The sequence below is a fragment of the Crinia signifera genome, chromosome 11 (genome assembly GCF_055691185.1).
Source record: "Crinia signifera chromosome 11, ASM5569118v1, whole genome shotgun sequence".
NCBI lineage: Eukaryota > Metazoa > Chordata > Amphibia > Anura > Myobatrachidae > Crinia > Crinia signifera.
The window spans coordinates 114,374,211-114,397,802 of NC_139227.1; the positions used below are offsets into that span (position 1 = coordinate 114,374,211).

Sequence of the window (23,592 nt, forward strand, 5' to 3'; positions counted from 1 at the left end):
AACCATCGGAGGGGGAGGTTCCCACAGACCAGCGAGTGGGTGTTCCCATGAAACATCCACTTGCGGTCCATTCGCTTAACGTCCTACCCTATTTGGATGGCGTGAGTGATCCGTGTGATAGGCGGGGTTAAGAACACTCGTGCCCGTCCGAAATACGCAACCGTCCGACTCAATAATAAAAGAATAAGGGCCTATGTCCACAATGCATGCAGTACACAATATGCCACACAGTTAGCCCAGTTCATTGCGTACCGTAACAGATTAATTATGAGCACTAACGAGTCCCCTTTTCATCCTGGCCAATGTGCTGGACCCAGCTAATTAGCTGTCTGTCCTGGAAAATGTTAGAACTACAGTATGTGAGTTGTATCCGGTGCCCCCTAAACCTCTGGGAACCCCCTACAGATACTTTAGCTTTGCCACATTCGTTACATAGATTTTTCAAGAGGAAAATAAATTAAATATATCAAATTGTAATGAGCACATTATTTTAAGAACCCTTTTTTGAAATGTGAGAGGTTTATTCAAAAACAGAGCAGAATGCAAAAATACCAGTGTGGGCCTGATCCGGAGATGGTTGGTAATGCAGCCATAATTGTGGACACTCTCTGAATTTCGGTTGTGGATATATGCAAATGCTAATCTCAGCCCTCCTTTGTCCTCCTATTGGGAACAGTAAAGTGTGCCGGGAGGGGAGAGACGTCTGGCCCAAAACATGACGAGCGAAGCAAGAACATGCAAGGGGACGTGTAACACTAATTTGGGGCCAGTGAGATGAAATCTAGAAATCGACACTAAAAAAAAATGAAAACCATGTCGACCTTATACTTGTGTTTTGCATATTGGGACATAACATTGGTTTTACTACCAAGCATTGCCCCAGGCCTATGGAAGCACAGAATCATATTTGCTGACTTTTTGGGTGACCCTCCAGAAGAAATCCAGTGCGGCACAGCAGGGGGACGGTTCAAGTGTGATAATAAACATTCCAAACATCTTGTGGCACTTGTATCAAACACTGAGAACCTGCCCTTGCCTCCCCCCACCTGGTTCACTGCTATGGAGGAGGCAGCAGCATCACTTCAGTGCTGCCTCCTCCCCCCGCATGACGCCCCGCCACTCGCCCTGCCCCTTGGATGATGTCGCTGACAGCCAAACGTTAGCGCAAATGTCGGGTCGTCCCTAGGATGGACCCATTTCCATATCCCAGGTGCAACCCGGATTTTCCGATCTGAAAGGGGTAGTGGAGTGTCTTTTCCTTCCTCTTCCCGAAATTATTTAATATACGGAAATGAAAAAAGGAAATATCATAGTGTAGTACATCTGATATAATATAGAAATGTTTTCCAAACTGGAGATGGAAGAATATTCCAATGTGGGTAGTGAAGCTGATTCCATAGTTGCCTACCCTCCTGCATTCTGCAGGAGACTCCCTGAAATAAGAGCAATCTCCCTCTCTCCCTCATTAGTCTAGCAATCTCCCTCATTTCACCTAGCCCATATTACACTGTTACATTTTTGGGATAAAAAAGGAATGAGAGACAGATATATTTACATTACAGTATAGTAGCTCTTATTATCTGCTTTGGGGCTCATCTAGGTTTGTATATAAGTCGTTTTACAAGATTCCTCTCAGATGTAGCAGTACACAGCCACGCTTCTAGGTGCCACGTTCACAATCTCTTTTCACAATTTCTCCTTATATGGAACTAGACACGCCCTTTGGGTGGAGCATTACACGCCCCCTCATTGGGGTACTGTGCAAAATTCTACTACCGACTATAATCTCCCTGAAACTAGTTTTCAAAAGTAGGCAAGTATGGCTGATTCTTAGGGGACCACCGTTGTGCCATAGAAGGAACTTTTGCTTACACTGTGCTTTCCTTCCTCCAAACAACACCATACATGTAAAAGTATCTTTTTTTCCCATATACACGCCTAAGCCATAGGAGTTATGGGGATGCTCACACGTATGCTTACTTGATACAGCTGTGGATCCTCATACTGTATATTGATTTCTTTAAATCCTCAGGTGGAAATGACCACTCTGAGTATTCCACAATGACTGGTTTATTGTTAAAAATAGAATAACAAATATACAAGGTATCACACCAAGATGGCAAAGGGATCTTACAATGGGGTGAAAGTGAACCCGGACACGCTCACCCTATGCAGGTCCAGATGCAGTGTGTATACCTTCTAAAAGTCACCAACACGTTTCGACACAGGTCTTTATCAAGGTGTAATTCTATCCTCTCCCAAACCTTCTTTTATACCTACTGTAGAGACGGACATCCCCTTTGGTGTCCTTTCATAAAATGGAAGTAGTAACAGTGACGTAGCTACATATGTGGCAGACCCTGTGGTGGCTTGGGGGAGCGGCACCAGTGGGGTCTGTAGTGGGCGCCGCTGGCTGAACTGAAGGACGACTGAGGCAGCCCTTCTTGGGGGACGCTGGAATTTTTGGCAGGGGGGAGAAAAATTTCTAGCTATGCCACTGAGAATTATTAAAACTGCATTTGTAGATATATACAATACATTCTATAAACCCCGCTGTAAACCGCTCTACTTATTTTTTCAAATGGGTGTTGTTAAAACACTACACCCGATGTGCACATGATCTGCACCCAGCAGAGGGGATCGTTGATAAATCCTGACTGCAGCAGGTAGGATCTCCAAAGCCACCAGCGGGGACGTGGATCGGAATCCGATCGAACACATGCCCAATTTACAAAGAAGGGAGTGGGATTAACCTCCACCAGCGCTATAAGAATAGAGAGTTTTTACTTCCCTTGTAATATATCAGATTCCTCCTTGCGGGGTATCAATAATACTGGTGAATCCTTCAACTCTCCAATCAGATGAACATGTGGAGAGAATGCATAATCCACATAGTGTTTACCAGTATTTAATCACATAATATAAAATCACATCAACATAAAAATTACAATGACATCAATGTATGCACACACAGTAAAATCCAAAGTGCAAGTGCAGAGTGGCAAAATACATGAAGGGAATTACCAGATGTAGTGTGAACCATATAAAATATAGTTCAAACTGCGCATGTGTATAATCACCATATGGCCCGGGCACCAACAGGATCAGCATACAGCAGTAGGCAAACCGTCCTCCACGATCCGTCCAGTCCCCCTTGCTTGGCCGACGCGTTTCGGACCCTGTCTGGGTCCTTTTTCAAGGCATGTTGAGTGTGCATCTCCGGAATTCTTTTATAGCAGTCCCGCAGTGTCGCGCGCTATTCAGGCTCCGCCCGGCACTTCCGGGTTTGTCCCAACAATCGCGTCATCAACGCGATGACGCGCGCGCTTCCCACGTCACCGCGCCGTCTAGGTCACTGGAAGGAGTCCCACGGCGTCGCGTACTGTTGATGTTCCGCCCGGCACTTCCGGGTTTCTCACAACAGTCGCGTCGTAAGCGCGATGACGCGTACGCTCCTTGCATCATCGCGCCCTCCACAGGCTGATGCTATGGGCTTCTCTCTGAACTCCGTCATGTGGCCACACGCGAGTCACATGATCAGGAGTAAATGCCACTGTCCAAGTCCATAGGAGATAATAGGTTTATCCCACATGGGATCACCTGATCACTGCGTTTGCAATCCTGATAGGTTGTTTTTTGTGGGCATTTCCGCCCTCACCTAGTAGCAATATTAATGCTAATGACCTTTAAGGGAAAACATAAATAATAAAAAAAGTATCATAAATAGGTAAAATACATGCATCATAAGCTAAAATTCATCAAAATACAGGAAACTTACAAGACTTCAGAGAAACCACTTCAACTCAAAATCAGAGTTGATACCATGAGGTTTTAAAGTATTAAAATTGTAAATCATCTTCATTTCCTGCTTTTTATGGTCTGCCATAAAAAGCACTTTATGCAGCAGCACTTTAAATACTAATCTCCAGGAATTTTTAATACAAACAGTGACTTTTATCCTTAATAACAACTATTTTATGTTCAAGGGGGATTTCTATGTACAGCGGGTCGGGACAGCAATGGGCACCAGGTTCGCCCCAAGTTACGCTAACCTATTCATGGGTGGATGGGGGCGGGACTTTATATGGAATAACAATCCATTTGGGGCGAGCCTGGTGTCTTGGACCCGCTACATAGATGATGTGCTGTTTTTATGGAAGGGAGGACGCATTTTATTGGACCAGTTTTGTACTTATTTAAATTCGAACAATTTGAATATAGAATTCACATTTTCTATCAGTGAGGTTACAGTGAATTTCTTGGACTTAACGATCTATGTCGAAGAAGGTCAATTAAAAACAAAGACATTCACTAAACCGACTGATTCCCAAAGCTACATCAGTATAGATAGCTGTCACCATAAAAATTGGTTAGACTGCATACCTCAGGGGCAGCTTAAGAGGATAAAGAGGAACTGCACTGAGGATGCAGTGTATAAAGAACAATCTCTCACCATGATGACTAAATTTAAAGAAAGTGGATACAGTACTTCCATTATAGAAAGAGACAGAGAAAAAGTGGATTCTATTGATCGAAATACCCTTTTACAGGATAAAAAACAACCAATACAGAGTGACTTGAAGAAATATGGCTTCATTACGGATTATAGCTGCCAACATAAGAAATTAGAAACCTCCATTAGAAAAAATTGGAACTTATTAAGAAAAGATCCTATTATAGGGATGGATCTACCAGCAAAACCCTCCTTCATTTACAGGAGAGCTGCTAATTTAGGGAATCATCTAACCAAAAGCATGCATCCCTCAAATACAGGTAGGGGGGAAATAAGAACAAAAGGGTTCCACAGGTGTGGGACCTGCAGCGCCTGTATTAATATAAAAGGAGAAAGGAAGGTGGAAAAAGTGCTTATCAACGGAATTGAGCACCACATAAAGGAGTTTATCACATGTAATGTGAAAAATGTCGTTTATCTGGTGGGTTGTACCTGTAACCTATTTTATATAGGAAGAACCTCTCGCCCCCTAAAAATTAGATTAAGTGAACATATCAGGAATATAAAAAAGGGGGTTGAGACCCATTCACTGTCACAGCATTTTAAAACACATCACGGCAGCTCCCCCACGCATATAAAAATATTTTTGGGTATAAAATATGTGGAGGGACACTGTCGTAGGAGAGATATGGATGTACAGTTAGCTAAGCTGGAAATGAAGATGATTTACAATTTTAATACTTTAAAACCTCATGGTATCAACTCTGATTTTGAGTTGAAGTGGTTTCTCTGAAGTCTTGTAAGTTTCCTGTATTTTGATGAATTTTAGCTTATGATGCATGTATTTTACCTATTTATGATACTTTTTTTATTATTTATGTTTTCCCTTAAAGGTCATTAGCATTAATATTGCTACAAGGTGAGGGCGGAAATGCCCACAAAAAACAACCTATCAGGATTGCAAACGCAGTGATCAGGTGATCCCATGTGGGATAAACCTATTATCTCCTATGGACTTGGACAGTGGCATTTACTCCTGATCATGTGACTCGCGTGTGGCCACATGACGGAGTTCAGAGAGAAGCCCATAGCATCAGCCTGTGGAGGGCGCGATGATGCAAGGAGCGTACGCGTCATCGCGCTTACGACGCGACTGTTGTGAGAAACCCGGAAGTGCCGGGCGGAACATCAACAGTACGCGACGCCGTGGGACTCCTTCCAGTGACCTAGACGGCGCGGTGACGTGGGAAGCGCGCGCGTCATCGCGTTGATGACGCGATTGTTGGGACAAACCCGGAAGTGCCGGGCGGAGCCTGAATAGCGCGCGACGCTGCGGGACTGCTATAAAAGAATTCCGGAGATGCACACTCAACATGCCTTGAAAAAGGACCCAGACAGGGTCCGAAACGCGTCGGCCAAGCAAGGGGGACTGGACGGATCGTGGAGGACGGTTTGCCTACTGCTGTATGCTGATCCTGTTGGTGCCCGGGCCATATGGTGATTATACACATGCGCAGTTTGAACTATATTTTATATGGTTCACACTACATCTGGTAATTCCCTTCATGTATTTTGCCACTCTGCACTTGCACTTTGGATTTTACTGTGTGTGCATACATTGATGTCATTGTAATTTTTATGTTGATGTGATTTTATATTATGTGATTAAATACTGGTAAACACTATGTGGATTATGCATTCTCTCCACATGTTCATCTGATTGGAGAGTTGAAGGATTCACCAGTATTATTGATACCCCGCAAGGAGGAATCTGATATATTACAAGGGAAGTAAAAACTCTCTATTCTTATAGCGCTGGTGGAGGTTAATCCCACTCCCTTCTTTGTACTATTGTTTTCTGGGTGTCAGAGAAACACCCTAGGGATTTAACCACCCTTGCAGCTAGTGCGCACCTTATACACTCACTTGTCTTTTCTAGTGTCACATGCCCAATTTACACACAATCGGTCGAGATTGTATCAATCTTGGGGGATTTGAGGCCACATCGTTCCGGTGTGTACCCAGCATTACTTATGACTAGAGACAGGATTATATGCAACATAAGAAGCTTGAAATATGCATGCAAATATGCATGAAAAATACTTAAAATATGCTACATTAAATAATAAAAAAAGTAATTTTGAACTTTAAAAAAAAAAATCAGCATACAATTAGTTGCAATAAACCTCAAAAATAGGCCCACAGCATCTGCAGATGTCAGTATGCTGGCTGCTACAGCAGACTGCAGCGTCCAAAGCTCTTCTTGCATCAACTACACGGACCCTCATCTCCAGCGCCGATGGATCAAATGTCAGCATAGTGTGTGGGGGGGCGGCCCAGTGGAAGGCTTCCTCCCTGCTCCGCATACTCACTGTGACACAGCATTTCTTTTGCGCCGCGTGATGTCACAACCCTTCTGGCCGCCTCCTCTGCTGCAGAAGTCTGTCTCTTGGTGTAAAGTCCCAGGCCAGGGGCGGGCAAAGGTTCAGGAGCTTCGTAATGGCATCTGCCCCGACCGACTTTTATCGACATGGATTGGCAGCCTAGATCAGTGTCAGACATAGCGTACATCCAAGGTTCCCCACACTGCGCACATATTGCCCCAGCCTGCACACTCTACCACTACCTGCCCAGCAGCAGCAGGACAAAGCAGTGCTGTGACTCGCGGGTGGAAAGGGGACAGGGCCTAAAATATGCACCATCACTAGATTTTAGGTAAAATATGCAATAACCAGTGAGAATGGGCAAACTATGCAAATGCATATAATCCTGTCTCTACTTATGACATTGTTATCATTTGAGCTGTTCTGCAGCGTATGTTATCATTGTCACGTACAATATCGCTTGTTCAGAGAACTTGGAAACATTTTTATCAGTCACTGTGACAATTCCTATGTATTGTACGGTACAACCTGGTCCGAGTGCAGGGACAACGCAACAATGTTCCGATGACTCGGACTATAAAAAATTATGTAATATAGCAGCTGTGAGCGTGTCGCTATAAGGAATGGGCTTAATGTATACAAATCAATATTTAAATAATAAAGAATTTTCATTATGTGAGTAATTACTGACAGCCATTGGCACCGCCACTATGAATGTGGAAATCTTTTTATTCTTTAACATTTCTGCTCACAGTTCAGGGGGCTTCGAGCAGAAATGTCCCCTCATGGACACCAAAATGCCAGCGTAACAACTGGATCTATTGACACGTGCCCATTAAACAATTGAATTGGCCCCGCGGTATGTTTACACCGTAGACTGTAGTGTCTCTGGTCACTATTACCTTTAGATTTCCTATAAGGAATACCAGAATGATAAGAGCATACTGTACTTAGCAACTTTCTGGCTGCCCCATGCGGGAGGGGAAAAAATAGCACACAATGGTGTGAAACGCGTTAGTGGTTTTTGCAGAAGGTGTGAAATGCATTGGTAATGCAGGATACCCCAACAAATGCAGCTGCTATACAGCCCCCAACTCTGTTCTCCTTAAATGGGGCGATAGTGACGTCATCACAAAGTGCCCTGGCTGTTTGCACTACATACTACAGGCGCCTGTACATCTGTACACCAGGAGGAACAGACAAGAAGATCCTTATAGGGCAGGCCTGGCCAACCTGTAGTTCTCCTGCAGTTTTAGCATTCCCTAACAGAAAAACTGTGGCAAGGCATTCTGGGAGTTGTAGTTACACAACAGTCGAAGAGCCACAGGTTGACCAGGCCTGTTATAGTGTAAGGTATAGTGAGGATTATACTCTATTCTATGTTTTTCGATTACTGAATGAAATTAATGGTAGTCACGTCTATTTAAAAAAAAGCGTCTCACTTATAGGATCTGGTTGCTAGCGGCAACACCTCTACTGGTCCTCTTTGATAAATACCCCCCTTCCCCAGTATAGAATGAGATACAGTCAGATCTGGTCAGCACATCTGCAGTTGCACTAAACTGATAAATAACTCGTTCATTTTCCCCGTTTCCTCTTCTGATGTAAATGAATATAAAACACCTGTAGAATTAGCGGAATTATTATGGTAACCTGTTTGAGAATGCGACAATCAATGTTCTTGTCTCTCGCACACCGTTGCCTAGCAACCCTCTGGAACGCGAAGCACGTGGGCAGATGGAAACCAACGTTTTGAAAATAGTAATTGCATTAAAATGTTTCGTATAGAAAGAAGCCAAGATGAAGAACAACTAGAAAGCGGATAAGGAATCCAGTAAACATATGTATGGTGGAGGCCAGGTACAGCTGGCAGAGTGACTGAGCGGACAGCTGGGGAGCCATTACCAGGCCCAGGTTTTTATGTAACATTCTTACAAGAACATTTAAGGCCCATACACACTAGAAGATTTTCATTTCAAAAGACTTTGCCAAAATCTCTGATAGATTTATCTTTCACCAAAATAGTGCGTATTTTCCCCAATGAGCAAGAGATTTTCAGGAGGCGAAAGACTTTGCTGAAAATCTTTTATTATATGGCTATTTACATAATGGGCGGGGTTTAGGGCCCATTTTATTCAATGCATTTCTGTTCTTGGGGCCTGATTCAGAGCTGATCATTGGGCTGCGTATATTTAGAGCCCAGTGATCAGGTAAATGCAGGGCCAGCGCCACCACTAGACAGCTTTAGATATTTCCCTAGGGTGCCAGCCACTGGAGGGTGGCATTTGGGAGCAGCTTCCCTACTTGGTTGGAGCCAGGTGAGCGTCGCCCCACACCAGCCCCCCCAACCGAGCATCACCCCTCCCCCCAGACTCGGAGGAGGCAGCCGCATCAAGCCCCCCCCCTGGCCGCTTCACCCCCTTCCCCCTGGAAGGGGGTGGCTTATACATTGCGTTGGTGGGCAGTGGTGCCAGTTATATATACATTGCTGGCATGTGCCAGCAATGTATACATTACTGGCTAATACATAACGTTGGTGGGCAGTGGTGCCAGTTATATATACATTGCTGGCATGTGCCAGCAATGTATACATTACTGGCTAATACATAACGTTGGTGGGCAGTGGTGCCAGTTATATATACATTGCTGGCATGTGCCAGCAATGTATACATTACTGGCTTATACTGTATATTACATTGGTGGGCAGTGGGTTATTAATAACATTGGTGGCCAGCAGTGCCAGTAATATATACATTGCTGGCATGTGCCAGCAATGTATATACTACTGGCATAAGCATTTCATTGGTACCCAGTGGTGCCAGTAATATATACATTGCTGGCACATGGCAGCAATATATATATTACTGGCTTAAAAATAGCAAACATTGGTGGCCAGTGGTGCTCCGTGTGGAGGGGGGCGGCGCGTCAGCAGCAAGCCCCGGGCAGCTGAAGTTTAACATGCCAGCCCCGAGGACGGTGCCGAGGGACCATCGGTGGACGGCAGGCGGGGGGAGCAGGACGGAGGGGGGGGGGGGGGGCGTCAGCTGCAAGCCACGGGCGGCTGAACATGGAGGACGATGCCGGGAGACCAGCGCGGTGGACATCGGGTGAGTATGGAGCAGGGCGGTCCACCGGGCTGAAAGTGGCTAATCTTTCAGCCTAGTGGCCGTACACACACAGCGATAATGGATATCAAACCATCCATCATCGCTGCATCTGCTGGTAAAACCAGCAGATGAACCACCTTACTAGCGATGATGCGGAAGCGCGCATCATCGCTAGTCGGGGATCGTTGACCCATACACATTAAGCAATTTTCAGCTGAAAATCGTCAAGTGTGTATGGGCCTTTATTCTGATTGCGTATATATATATATATATATATATATATATATATATATACTGTATATAGAAATTATTTCTCTCCTGACCGGTGGACATGATACCAGCAGTTAGAATACGGACGCCAGCATCGCGATACAGGAAATCCGGACAGGCATCCGGTAAATATACTTGCCTCCCGCGTCTAACCCTCCCTTCCTACAGCCGAACCCTACCCCCCCCCCCCCTGCAGCCTAGCCCTAACCATCCACACTAGTAGTGCCTAACCCAAACTCTGTACAGCGCAACCTAAACTTAGCCTCTCCGCCCCACAGCCTAATCCTAACCCCTCGTTAAGTGCCTAACCCCTGTACCCCGCTGCGTGGGTTTGTTCAAATTGAAATCCAAATTGCAGTGTAAAAATAAAGCAGTCAGTATTTACTCTGCACAGGAATAAAACACTCCCCTAAATCTAACTCTCTCTGCACCTGTTACATCTGCCCCACCTGCAGTGCAGCAAGGCTTTGTCCATCTGCAAACATCGCAGCCTTGCTAAGATATCTGTATTAGGCCTACTGTGCGGACCAGAGGGAGCATGAGTCTGAATGATACGGAAAGCTCATCTATCGGGTAAGTATAGCACAGGTAGGAGATGTCAGTGGGATACGGGAGATCCGCACCGCTGTCTACATACTGTGTACCGTGTGCTAGTGTCACCCTGGTGGTCCCAGTGTGGGCAGACAGCCGGGGGTGATGGGGTGCACTGTGATCCTTTATCCAAGTAGGATACTGTGATCCTTTATCCAAGTAGGCATACTTGCCTACTTTTGAAAACTAATTTCAGGGAGATTATGGGCCAGAGGGCCAGATGTACTAAGCATTGAAAAGTGATTAAAAGGAGAGTGATAAACCACCAACCAATCAGCTCCTACCTGTCATATTTCAAACACAGCCTGTAGTATGTCAGTTTAGAGCTGATTGGCTGGTGGTTTTTCACTCTCCATTTGATCACTTTACAAACTTAGTACATCTGGCCCAGATTCTCTAAGCTTCAAAAATGATAAAATGGAGAGTGATAAACAGCCAGCCAATCAGCTCCTTCCTGCCATGTCATAGGCTGTTTGAAAAATGTCAGGTAGTAGCTGATTGGCTGGCTGTTTATCACTCTCCATTTTATCACTTTTGAAGCTTAGAGAATCTGGCCCTATATCTGGTAATAGAATTTTACAAAGCGCCCTATTGAGGGGGCGTGTCATGCTTCACCCAAAGGGCGTGTCTAGTTCCATATATGGAGAGATTGTGAAGAGAGATTGTGCATGTGGCTCCTAGAAGCGTGGGTGTGTACTGCTACATCTGAGAGGAATCTTTTAAAATGACTTATATACAAATGTAGATGAGCCCCAAAGCAGTTAGTAAGAGCTACTATACTTGGTAAAGTGCTGGGAAATGGTGCTGATGATTCAATGTAAATGTATCTGTCTCTTATTCCTTTTTCCCCAAAACTTTAACAATTGTAATGTGGGCTAGGTGACATGAGGGAGATTGCTAGACTAATGAGGGAGAGAGGGAGATTGCTGCTATGTCAGGGAGTCTCCTGCAGAATGCAGGAGGGGAGGTAACTATGATGTAACAGTGTAATGTGGGCTAGGTGACATGAGGGAGATTGCTAGACTAATGAGGGAGAGAGGGAGATTGCTGCTATGTCAGGGAGTCTCCTGCAGAATGCAGGAGGGGAGGTAACTATGATGTAACAGTGTAATGTGGGCTAGGTGACATGAGGGAGATTGCTAGACTAATGATGGAGAGAGGGAGATTGCTTCTATGTCAGGGAGTCTCCTGCAGAATGCAGGAGGGGAGGTAACTATGATGTAACAGTGTAATGTGGGCTAGGTGACATGAGGGAGATTGCTAGACTAATGAGGGAGAGAGGGAGATTGCTGCTATGTCAGGGAGTCTCCTGCAGAATGCAGGAGGGGAGGTAACTATGATGTAACAGTATAATGTGGACTAGGTGACATGAGGGAGATTGCTAGACTAATGAGGGAGAGAGGGAGATTGCTGCTATGTCAGGGAGTCTCCTGCAGAATGCAGAGGGGGAGGTAACTATGATGTAACAGTGTAATGTGGGCTAGGTGACATGAGGGAGATTGCTAGACTAATGAGGGAGAGAGGGAGATTGCTGCTATTTCAGGGAGTCTCCTGCAGAATGCAGGAGGGGAGGTAACTATGATGTAACAGTGTAATGTGGGCTAGGTGACATGAGGGAGATTGCTAGACTAATGAGGGAGAGAGGGAGATTGCTGCTATGTCAGGGAGTCTCCTGCAGAATGCAGGAGGGGAGGTAACTATGATGTAACAGTATAATGTTGACTAGGTGACATGAGGGAGATTGCTAGACTAATGAGGGAGAGAGGGAGATTGCTGCTATGTCAGGGAGTCTCCTGCAGAATGCAGGAGGGGAGGTAACTATGATGTAACAGTGTAATGTGGGCTAGGTGACATGAGGGAGATTGCTAGACTAATGAGGGAGAGAGGGAGATTGCTGCTATGTCAGGGAGTCTCCTGCAGAATGCAGGAGGGGAGGTAACTATGATGTAACAGTGTAATGTGGGCTAGGTGACATGAGGGAGATTGCTAGACTAATGATGGAGAGAGGGAGATTGCTTCTATGTCAGGGAGTCTCCTGCAGAATGCAGGAGGGGAGGTAACTATGATGTAACAGTGTAATGTGGGCTAGGTGACATGAGGGAGATTGTTAGACTAATGAGGGAGAGAGGGAGATTGCTGCTATGTCAGGGAGTCTCCTGCAGAATGCAGGAGGGGAGGTAACTATGATGTAACAGTGTAATGTGGACTAGGTGACATGAGGGAGATTGCTAGACTAATGAGGGGGAGAGGGAGATTGCTGCTATGTCAGGGAGTCTCCTGCAGAATGCAGGAGGGGAGGTAACTATGATGTAACAGTGTAATGTGGGCTAGGTGACATGAGGGAGATTGCTAGACTAATGAGGGAGAGAGGGAGATTGCTGCTATGTCAGGGAGTCTCCTGCAGAATGCAGGAGGGGAGGTAACTATGATGTAACAGTGTAATGTGGGCTAGGTGACATGAGGGAGATTGCTAGACTAATGATGGAGAGAGGGAGATTGCTTCTATGTCAGGGAGTCTCCTGCAGAATGCAGGAGGGGAGGTAACTATGATGTAACAGTGTAATGTGGGCTAGGTGACATGAGGGAGATTGCTAGACTAATGAGGGAGAGAGGGAGATTGCTGCTATGTCAGGGAGTCTCCTGCAGAATGCAGGAGGGGAGGTAACTATGATGTAACAGTATAATGTGGACTAGGTGACATGAGGGAGATTGCTAGACTAATGAGGGAGAGAGGGAGATTGCTGCTATGTCAGGGAGTCTCCTGCAGAATGCAGAGGGGGAGGTAACTATGATGTAACAGTGTAATGTGGGCTAGGTGACATGAGGGAGATTGCTGGAGTAATGAGGGAGAGAGGGAGATTGCTGTTATTTCAGGGAGTCTCCTGCAGAATGCAGGAGGGGAGGTAACTATGATGTAACAGTGTAATGTGGGCTAGGTGAAATGAGGGAGATTGCTAGACTAATGAGGGAGAGAGGGAGATTGCTGCTATGTCAGGGAGTCTCCTGCAGAATGCAGGAGGGGAGGTAACTATGATGTAACAGTGTAATGTGGGCTAGGTGACACGAGGGAGATTGCTACACTAATGAGGGAGAGAGGGAGATTGCTGCTATGTCAGGGAGTCTCCTGCAGAATGCAGAGGGGGAGGTAACTATGATGTAACAGTGTAATGTGGGCTAGGTGACATGAGGGAGATTGCTGGAGTAATGAGGGAGAGAGGGAGATTGCTGTTATTTCAGGGAGTCTCCTGCAGAATGCAGGAGGGGAGGTAACTATGATGTAACAGTGTAATGTGGGCTAGGTGACACGAGGGAGATTGCTACACTAATGAGGGAGAGAGGGAGATTGCTGCTATGTCAGGGAGTCTCCTGCAGAATGCAGGAGGGGAGGTAACTATGATGTAACAGTGTAATGTGGGCTAGGTGACATGAGGGAGATTGCTAGACTAATGAGGGAGAGAGGGAGATTTCTGCTATGTCAGGGAGTCTCCTGCAGAATGCAGGAGGGGAGGTAACTATGATGTAACAGTGTAATGTGGGCTAGGTGACATGAGGGAGATTGCTAGACTAATGAGGGAGAGAGGGAGATTGCTGCTGTTTCAGGGAGTCTCCTGCAGAATACAGGAGGGGAGATAACTATGATGTAACAGTGTAATGTGGTCTAGGTGACATGAGGGAGATTGCTAGACTAATGAGGGAGAGAGGGAGATTGCTGCTATGTCAGGGAGTCTCCTGCAGAATACAGGAGGGGAGATAACTATGATGTAACAGTGTAATGTGGTCTAGGTGACATGAGGGAGATTGCTAGACTAATGAGGGAGAGAGGGAGATTGCTGCTATGTCAGGGAGTCTCCTGCAGAATACAGGAGGGGAGATAACTATGATGTAACAGTGTAATGTGGTCTAGGTGACATGAGGGAGATTGCTAGACTAATGAGGGAGAGAGGGAGATTGCTGCTATGTCAGGGAGTCTCCTGCAGAATGCAGGAGGGGAGGTAACTATGGGGTGATGGGGTGCACTGTTCTCCTTTATCTAAGCATGTGTCAGTAGGAATGGGTAAACTAGGGGTGCTGGCCTGGATGGCGGAAGGTCAGCACACGAACATATACTATATATAGTAGTCAGTCTCAGATTGGGGCACAAAGTGCCACCCGGGGGATGCAGTAGTAAGCGGTGTGGTCAGTCTTCAGAGGGGATGTGGCCAGCCACCACATTGGTTTGCCTATCATTAGAGAGTGCATGGGTTGAGCCCCTGAGAACTATACATAGTAAATACTGCTAGCGCATGCATGATAATGTACCAGATAACTGCAATGCACTGTAGAACTGGAGATAATACACCACAGTCCTGTGCATTATAAAATAACATGTCTACCCGGCAAGTGCAGGTTTTCCTGCTGTCCACAGGGATGATCTGCTTCTCGGGGGTAGCGTAATGATGTCATAGGGCTGGCAATAGAGGAGGGACAACGTGGGACAGGACCACGTTACAGGGTAAGGGGGGGGGTTTGAAGGTGGTTGCAACCTGTCGTTTTTATTTAAAGCTAACTAGCGGGTGGGCAGGCGGAGCAGAAACGGAAAAACTCTTATTAGGCTTTGTGGCCCCTTTTTTTGTACTCAAGCCCCTCTAACCTTGGGGGCCCTGTACAGGTGTCCCCTTTGTCTTCGGGCCTGCACATTAGTGAAGGAACTTTAACACCACCAAATAAATGTATTTCTTAATTTTCTTGTGCAAGCTTGGGACGGTTTCAAAGGGCTGCTCCTTAAACTACTTCCCCTGGTCTTAGTAACAGCAAGCCAGCGAGTCCAGAGCACTCACTGACTGCCTACATTGGAACGTCCCCACTTTTAATGAGATATTGATCCTTTATTCACAAGGACAGCTTTCTGGATGCTGGAACGTGGCCTTGTGTAATATACTGGGCGGAATGCTGAGGCTAAAGCTGTAACCAGAGTGTTTTATGTTATCTGCTTGCAGCCTGAGCAGGGCATTGCATTGCAAACTAATTTAAAAAGAATCTTTGAAAATGCGATTTTTATCAGATGTATCTGAGCACAAGCAGGTGCGGAGCCAGAGGATTCTTATGGGCTCCCTGACTGCTCTACGTCCATAGATTTTCTTTGAAATTGCTATTGTAGGGTCCCAGAACGACCTTTGCCCTTTTCTATTCCAGGAAACTCCCTAGCCTATACACATTCAGGTAGTAAGACGGGCTGTCTTCAGCTGGCAATGTTGTTACACTGTGCTAGGCACAGTGGCTGCACTGTCGCACATTCCTGCACACAGTGGCAGAGCAGGTAGAGCACCTATACAGCCCGGCACCTCACTGCTGCAGCAGGCTCTGCTGAGCGGATAATGATAGTTGTGTTGTTGTGAGTTATGGTTTAGTACATCTGTCAAATTTGTGAGAAGAGTAGGAGCTGTGACCAGTGCTGTGTATGTGTGTGTGTGTGTGTGGGGGGGGATAGGATATAGGAAGGAAGGTTTGGGGATAGGCACAGAGAAGGTAAGCTATAGGTGGGTTACGGTCAGAGTACAACAGTTAGGATCACTGTTAGAAATCTTTCCATCAGGATGCTGCTGCCAACCAGTTTGTATTCCTGTTGGTGGGGCTAGTGACATGTGGGCACATACACCCCTTACTCTATTCAATGTGTACATAAGTATTTAATGTACAAAAATTGCATCATTTCATGATAAACATATAAACTTAATTTCAGCACTTAAGGTTTGTGGCCACCCATATGGTCAGCTGTTATCACCAGAGTACCATATGACCCCGTTGATAATCTGGGTCTGTGTGCTGGAATGCGGAAAATAACATTTATAATGTATATATGCAGATTTTCAGTCCATTGTGGTGAGTAGAGAAATCCAGCCTACACGGACATAGCCTATACATTATCCCCTATCTGCTCATAAGGATCAACAGGTTCCTGCTCACAGAGAAATCCCCTCTGTATCTAAAGGTCCGTACACACTAAAGGACCCGCACCGCGGCCGATATTGTTAACGGTATCAGTCATGGGTGAGCGTATGGAGCATACAGACTGAACGATATCCTGCAAACGATAATCGATCAGTGACATCACTGGTCCCGCTGAACATGAAGGACCTTGGTTATATAGCGGGAGCGCATATTGTTAATGATATTGAGCGTATGCACCAGTTTAAAAAAAAAAGTTTTTTACAACATATGGGCCCTTCTGAGCGATATTAGTGTGTGTGGCGCTTAAGACGGATGCCTGGGAAAACTTGCTGGAAATTGTCTCCTTTTAATCCTTTCATTGCCAAACATCTCTGTGAGAGATGTGCAAAATGTCAGCTAAAAACGCCAGCGTCGCTCACATTTGTCATATAAATTCAAATAAAAACAATTATATTTCCTACATAGGGTAAACATTACAGATCAATATGATAAATAAAAATGAGCATTTTCACACCTATTTTGACAGTTTCTCTTGCCACTCAAAGGGTTAAGACCCTACTGCTCCTCTGCCTTTGCTTCCTAACATTTGACACTGACCAATCATCCAAGAGCACCAGCCGTTTCCCTAGCTATCGCCACTTTCAGACTCCCTCAGTATCAGACAGGCTTCTGGGGCTTTTGATAGACTTCGTACTCCATTAGAAGCAATTTCTGCCTGTCTGTATGTGTGACATGCAATTTTGCAAACCATAGCTTGATATATTGAATAATGTGCACTCTTTCCATGTGTAAAAGTCAGGATTGCAATGGCGTAGCTATAATGGGTGTAAAGTGTGTGGTGCACACGGGCCCCTGCATTGTCCAGGGGGCCCTCACTGCATACCATACACCCATTTTTTTTAATACTCCCTCCCTGCAAGTCCTGTGCTGGCGTAACGTAAGCAGTGCTGCCCAAATCACTGGCAAAATGGTGCGCAGGGCCGACAGGGGGGTGCCCTGGGTACAGCTGTCCCGGGCCCGGCCTCTGGAGGGGTCCCCCCCCCCGGGCACCCGCACACCGCCTCCCCAGCCAGGCACACACAGTGCACCCTGCAGAGCACGGAGCCTAGGACACAGAGGGGCTCGGCGCTCTGCAGGCTGCATTGTGCCCTGGACCTGACCGACGGTGGTGGCTGAGGGAGCGATGCCACGTGATGGTAAGTAATGGGGTAGGGGTAGGCAGGGTGCTGGCAGGCACAGGCCGGCGGACGGTAATGTAGGGACTATAGGTCAGTCCCTGGCCCCAACAATTCTAGTGGCGGCCCTGATGGTGCGGCGGCTATCACTCGAGCCTTTTGTGCATGTGCAGCGGGAAATGACCTCAGTGACATCTTTCTGGAGACCAGTGAATGCACATTGGACTCTGGCACAGTGCTAGGGTCTGCAAGTGACCATAAAGCTCAGGCTGCTGGCTAGAAAGAGGGTAGGGGGGCAGAAGGAGAATACACGCGGGCAATATCCGCACGTCATATGGAAGATTCAAATAATGCGTGGCTTGGACTTTAGTAGATGTCCGTTTCTAAACTGCCCATACACATGCCAAAATCCATGTGGTTTAGTAAAACAGAATTATAGTAACCCTGATTCCCGCCTAGGAGTCACAGACATCACCGAGGCATCAACCAATTGGGTCCTTCCCCAATTTCATGTTCAATAAAAACCCAAAAAATGTCTGCCTCCATTCAGTGGTGTCATTAGTGTAGATGTCACCCCGTCACCCTCCATTGCAGGACTTCTTCGACATAGAAGACATGCACATGAAAGGAGGTGTGATGTCATGCTAGAAAAGCCACGCCCCCAGTGTCTGACATTGGGAATGAGGTCACGTGTCACTCCCGTTTCTGTCACTCTGGAGCCTGAGCAGACCCGAGACTCTCCATCGACTCACTGTTGCTCGGTGACAAAAACAGAAGGGGTGACACCAAAATAGCAGAGTAGCTCTCCTTGGATGTCACCTGGGACTGCCCGAACCCCCTAATGATACCACTGCCTCTATTGTAACATAGGGCCTTATTTAGATCTGATCGCAGTACTAATTTGTTCTCAAACTGGGCGAAACCATGTACACTGCAGGTGGGGCAGATGTAACATGTGCAGAGAGAGTTAAATTTGGGTGGGGTGTGTTAAAACTGAAATCTAAATTGCAGTGTAAAAATAATGCAGCCAGTATTTACCCTGCACAGAAACAAAATAACTCACACAAATGTAACTCTCGCTATACATGTTACATCTGCCCCACCTGCAGTGCACATGGTTTTGCCCATATTGAGAACAAATTTGTACTGAGCTCAGATCTGAATAAGGGCCATAGTCTCCTTAATACAGAGCCCACGTCATGTTCAGCAGAGTTCACAGAAACAAGTAATTGGCGAAGTTCAGAACAGAACAAATGGAAAAAACAAATAAATCTGATGCTAAAAAATATTTAATGTACAATCAACTGAAGGAATTCAAATAGGTGCACTCCGAGGCGTCAATAAAAAAGTAGATAAAAAAGTGTTTTATTACATGCCAGGATTTATGTAGAGCATGTAGCTTTCTTGCGGTTCCGTGTGGCTTTCATACTCTGCAACATCTTCTCTTTTTCTGCCTTCAAACAATCATCTGAAAAAGACAAAAATGACCGAGAGGATTGGAATCCAGGTTTCATTATATAAATTGACCAAATGATACCTGAGTTTCCGAACCTTGCTCCGATTACCCTATCATGCAATGTACTTTGCTGCGCCAGGCATTTGGAAATCTCTATTTGACATTGTCAGAGATCGTCTTTCTTCTTAATCTCATAGTATTTGTTCACTGGTTTCTAGTTTCAGGCTCAAACTAACATTAAAGTGAAATAGTTGATCCCCATTTTTTTTTATATGAACAACATTTTTATCCAAAATAAATTGACAGAGTTCTACATTTTGCTGTATAAAGTGTTGGAAATGTGAGTGCAGGAGTTCATATTGCAGAATTATATAGGCACACACCAGAGGATGACTCCAACGATGAACTGCCCAGTTATTTAACCTGTAATGGTTTATTGATAGCAAGTGCAGACATACTCACTGTTACATGCACACTGGTGATGGAGCAGTGCTTGGGGGGGAGTGGGTGTCATATGATTGAACCATTCAACCCCTCCCCTTGAAGTGCTCTGATTCTCCCAGAGGAACTGACAGTAGTGATAAAGTCTACCATAGGCAGGGGCAAACACAGGATTTGTAAGAGGGGGGGGGGGGGGGTTCTAGGTATATTTATCAAATCCCGTGTCTTAGCTAAGGTGTTTTGGAGTTTGGTCCTGAAGGATGCAGAGCAAAGTTCTCTCACAGGGTGCAGTAGAAATAGGTTTTCTGGTAAACTGGAATTTTTTCTGCTAATCCCGTCTCTCAAAACAGTAGGCAAATATCCTGGTTCCCACCCACTTCCTAGCAAAATGTTGTGCAACGCATCATTTTAGCCCTTTCTGCAAACCCGCAATTTGCAGCAGTTACCCAAGATGGGCGAGGTGCCTAATGGTGCACGAGGGGGGGGGGCGCGGGTGCTGGGGGCCCGGGCTGAAGGTCAGTCCCGGGCCCCAACATTACTAGTGGCGGTCCTGGACAGAGAAGTGGCCCATGGCAACCAATCAGCTGCTTTGTTTAATTTTATATTAGGCGAATTAACCGGTTACTTCAGTGCTGATTGGATGCCACAGGCCCCTTCTCCACCCTTATACCTGCTTCATACATCTACCCCGGTGTGTTTTAGGAAGGTGGGTGGGGTGTATTGGTGGCAGTGTAGGGTTTGTGTGTGTGTGTTTGCCTGGGGAGCCAATGAGCCTTACACTGGCCCTGTCTACTGCAGTATTAATGTGACTTCCCCAAAGTTGTAGAACTAGGAGTCCCGTATCCTAATACCCTGTAGTATCTTGGGTGAAGAACCCTCACCTATCACCTTTACCAGGAAGAGGTTGAAAATAAGCATCACACGTGAAAAGGTGAAAGTAAAATGTACTCTTCTTGGGTGCACATAACTCTTATACCCCGCTTCCCACCCTGTCTTCCAAGTACAGCTTCAGAGCCGCCAAACTGCCAGTTTCAGTTAACTGACAGCTGCCCAGCTCAGTGTCTAATGCAAAAAAGTCTTAGATTTAATGAAAAGCCTGTACCTTTTGTTTAACGCTTCTTCCTTACTACAACCAACTCTGGGAATTAGAAATTCAGTATTAATGCTGAGGTCAAGTAACTGGTCAGTTGGCCATGAGGAAGAAGAGGCAGTTGAGAGCTGCAGGTGGGCCAATGAGGTACAGTGGCCCCTTTAATTTGTGAGTAGTACTACCCTAATTTATATATATCAGTAAGGGTTGTTAAGAAGATATGACCATTACTCACATTTATGGGCATCAATATCATTCCCTAAGATCGTCATCAGCTCCATCTCCTTCATTTGGATCTCCAGCTCACACAGCCCATCAAAGGGGCTTGGCTGGGGTTTAAAATTTCCCCAGAGAGGTGTAGAGTAAAGATATAGCGGCTCATTCAACATAGCCAAAATTGATGGCCAACTGGAGATCTCCTCGGCTTGATTCTGAGGCTCAGGCTGGTCGTTCAAAGTTGCCCCAAGGGTCTTCCAGATGTTAAAATGTTTATCCGGAGATGTGGAGACACGTTTGTCGTACAGAGAAGGGAAGTAGACCGGGGAGTACTGCTCCATCCTTGGCGGTGTTACTCCTGCTGTGGACGATGGCTTCTTACACTGTGTTTGAAGATGTCCATCCATGGTGGGCTATTGCACCTGACTGTATAACAGCACCAGCACTGAGAGATGTCATGTCATCAGCGCATGGCCAGTGATGTCATGTCATCAGCGCATGGCCAATATTGTGATACCTGGCAGTAAATTACTGTCTTCATGGACAATATACTAAAAATATTCTTGTGACATAACGATCTGTAAAATAGGTATTCAGTGGTGCTTCCTATACATTTATGGGAGACCAAAATATATAGGTTAATTATTCCATGAAGCACATTGGTATTATTTGTGAATGGTCATTTCAGATCAGGGATATAATTATACCATGAATTTTTAACACAAAATGATCTTCCATATGTGTCAAGTGTGCCCCTCCCACTGTATAGGGTCATCGGGCAGTGCCGGCATTTGCAGTACCTGTTTGAGGTCTTTGAATGTTTTTATTTACTAGTAAATAGACTTGGTATATCCTGGGTCACCCGGGCCAGGCCCGCTGTATTACTTACCCAGTTCCCATCCTAGATTAGTTGTCATGTACAGCTAGACTGTTCCATGCACGATTTGTTGGTGCTTTGTAAAATTATCATTATTTTATTATTATAATTATTATGACTGATAATACTCAACTGAAATAGCTAGGTGTTGGAAACATGTACCCGTATATCTGTAAGGGACATGATCTTCAATTATATAAATAAATACATCTAATATAAATATATCTAATATTTATATATATATATATATATATATATATATATATATATATACATACATACAGAGGGGGATGTCCAGAGTGCGCTCTTGTAGTACCACCTAGCCGCAAACTCGTATCATATGGGTGTGATCCAACAATCACTTATATTCACTCCGACAGGATTTCACAAACTTGAAAATTACAACGAAGACCTCGATCATAAAAGCAATTCTTTATTAGAAGCCCAATGCGTTTCGTCAACACGACTTCATCAGGGGCATGGCATAGCCAGACTAGGCCTGATATCCAGATAATGACAATAGACAGTATTCCTTGAACCGAACAATCAATTAAAATCAGTAAAGGTAAAGATGAAGAATTACGCCAATGTAATAAAATAAGGATGTGTTTCCTTCAGGGGTGGATGAATAGAACATATAGCCGTAATGATAAAATCTATAATAGTGGAAAACCTCCTCTCTCGCACAAGGGAAGAACAAAATGCATTTAATAAAATAAGTGGATAAGCATTTCACTGGCTGATTCTGTATATTTTATACATTTAAACATTTAAATGAACAAAAAACTGTTTATATTCTGGGAACTGAAAGTCTGGGCTGTAGTAAATCAGAAATGATCCTTAATAAGTGAGTTAGACCTTTGGTTTTTACATAGCAAAGCCAAATGCCATGTGTTTTGGGACAGTAAGGGTTCCACCCCTCATACACCCCTATTTATATATCTGCACTGATCCCAAGAATGCCCAGGGCAGTACAGATGGTGTAATGGTTAGCATTACTGCCTCTGAGGACATGGGATTGATTCTCACCACAGCACCAACTGTGTGGAGTTTGTATGTTTTCCCTGTGCTTGCGTGTTTCTTCCCACAATCTAAATATATACTGGTAGGTTATTTAGCTCCTTGTGTGTAGGTTTGCGTTTACATGGGCAGAATATATGGGCCAAGTGGTTCTATTTCTATGGGCTGTATGTAATGAATCAGAGTTTGTCCACTGAACTCGGATCATTTACAAAGCAAAACTGGACTCCATCTGGCTCTATGGGACCAGAGCTGAGAGGGGCCACCTTCCCTGTCACAGTTACATGTGTTATATACAGGGTGTAACTACCATAGGTGCAGCTGCTATGGGGCCCAGAGCTGAGAGGGGCCACTTTCCCTGTCACAGTTACATGTGTTATATACAGGGGTGCAGCTACCATAGGTGCAGGGAGTGCAGCTGCTATGGGGCCCAGAGCTGAGAGGGGCCACCTTCCCTGTCACAGTTACATGTGTTATATACAGGGTGTAGCTACCATAGGTGCAGGAAGTGCAGCTGCTATGGACCCCAGAGCTGAGAGGGGCCACCTTCCCTGTCACAGTTACATGTGTTATATACAGGGGTG

At 45.4% G+C, this 23,592-nt stretch overlaps 1 protein-coding gene across 3 annotated transcripts in view; it reads right to left on the reverse strand.

Annotated features, from left to right (window-relative positions):
• C11H11orf91 (chromosome 11 C11orf91 homolog) overlaps positions 1-23,592 on the reverse strand; it is a 107,623-nt gene that overhangs the window by 70,069 nt on the left and 13,962 nt on the right. The window contains exons 1-2 of one of the 3 annotated variants that reach the window (XM_083164317.1): positions 21,131-23,447; positions 19,180-19,376 (exon numbers count right to left, since the gene is read on the reverse strand). The exons of 1 other annotated variant lie outside the window; for it this stretch is intronic. In XM_083164317.1, coding sequence (XP_083020443.1) covers positions 19,291-19,376; positions 21,131-21,518 — 474 coding nt within the window. In that variant the 5' untranslated portion in view covers positions 21,519-23,447 and the 3' untranslated portion in view covers positions 19,180-19,290. Of the gene's footprint in view, positions 1-19,179; positions 19,377-21,130; positions 23,448-23,592 lie in introns of those variants that run through there. One more of the 3 variants, XR_014465444.1, reaches the window with a different exon arrangement.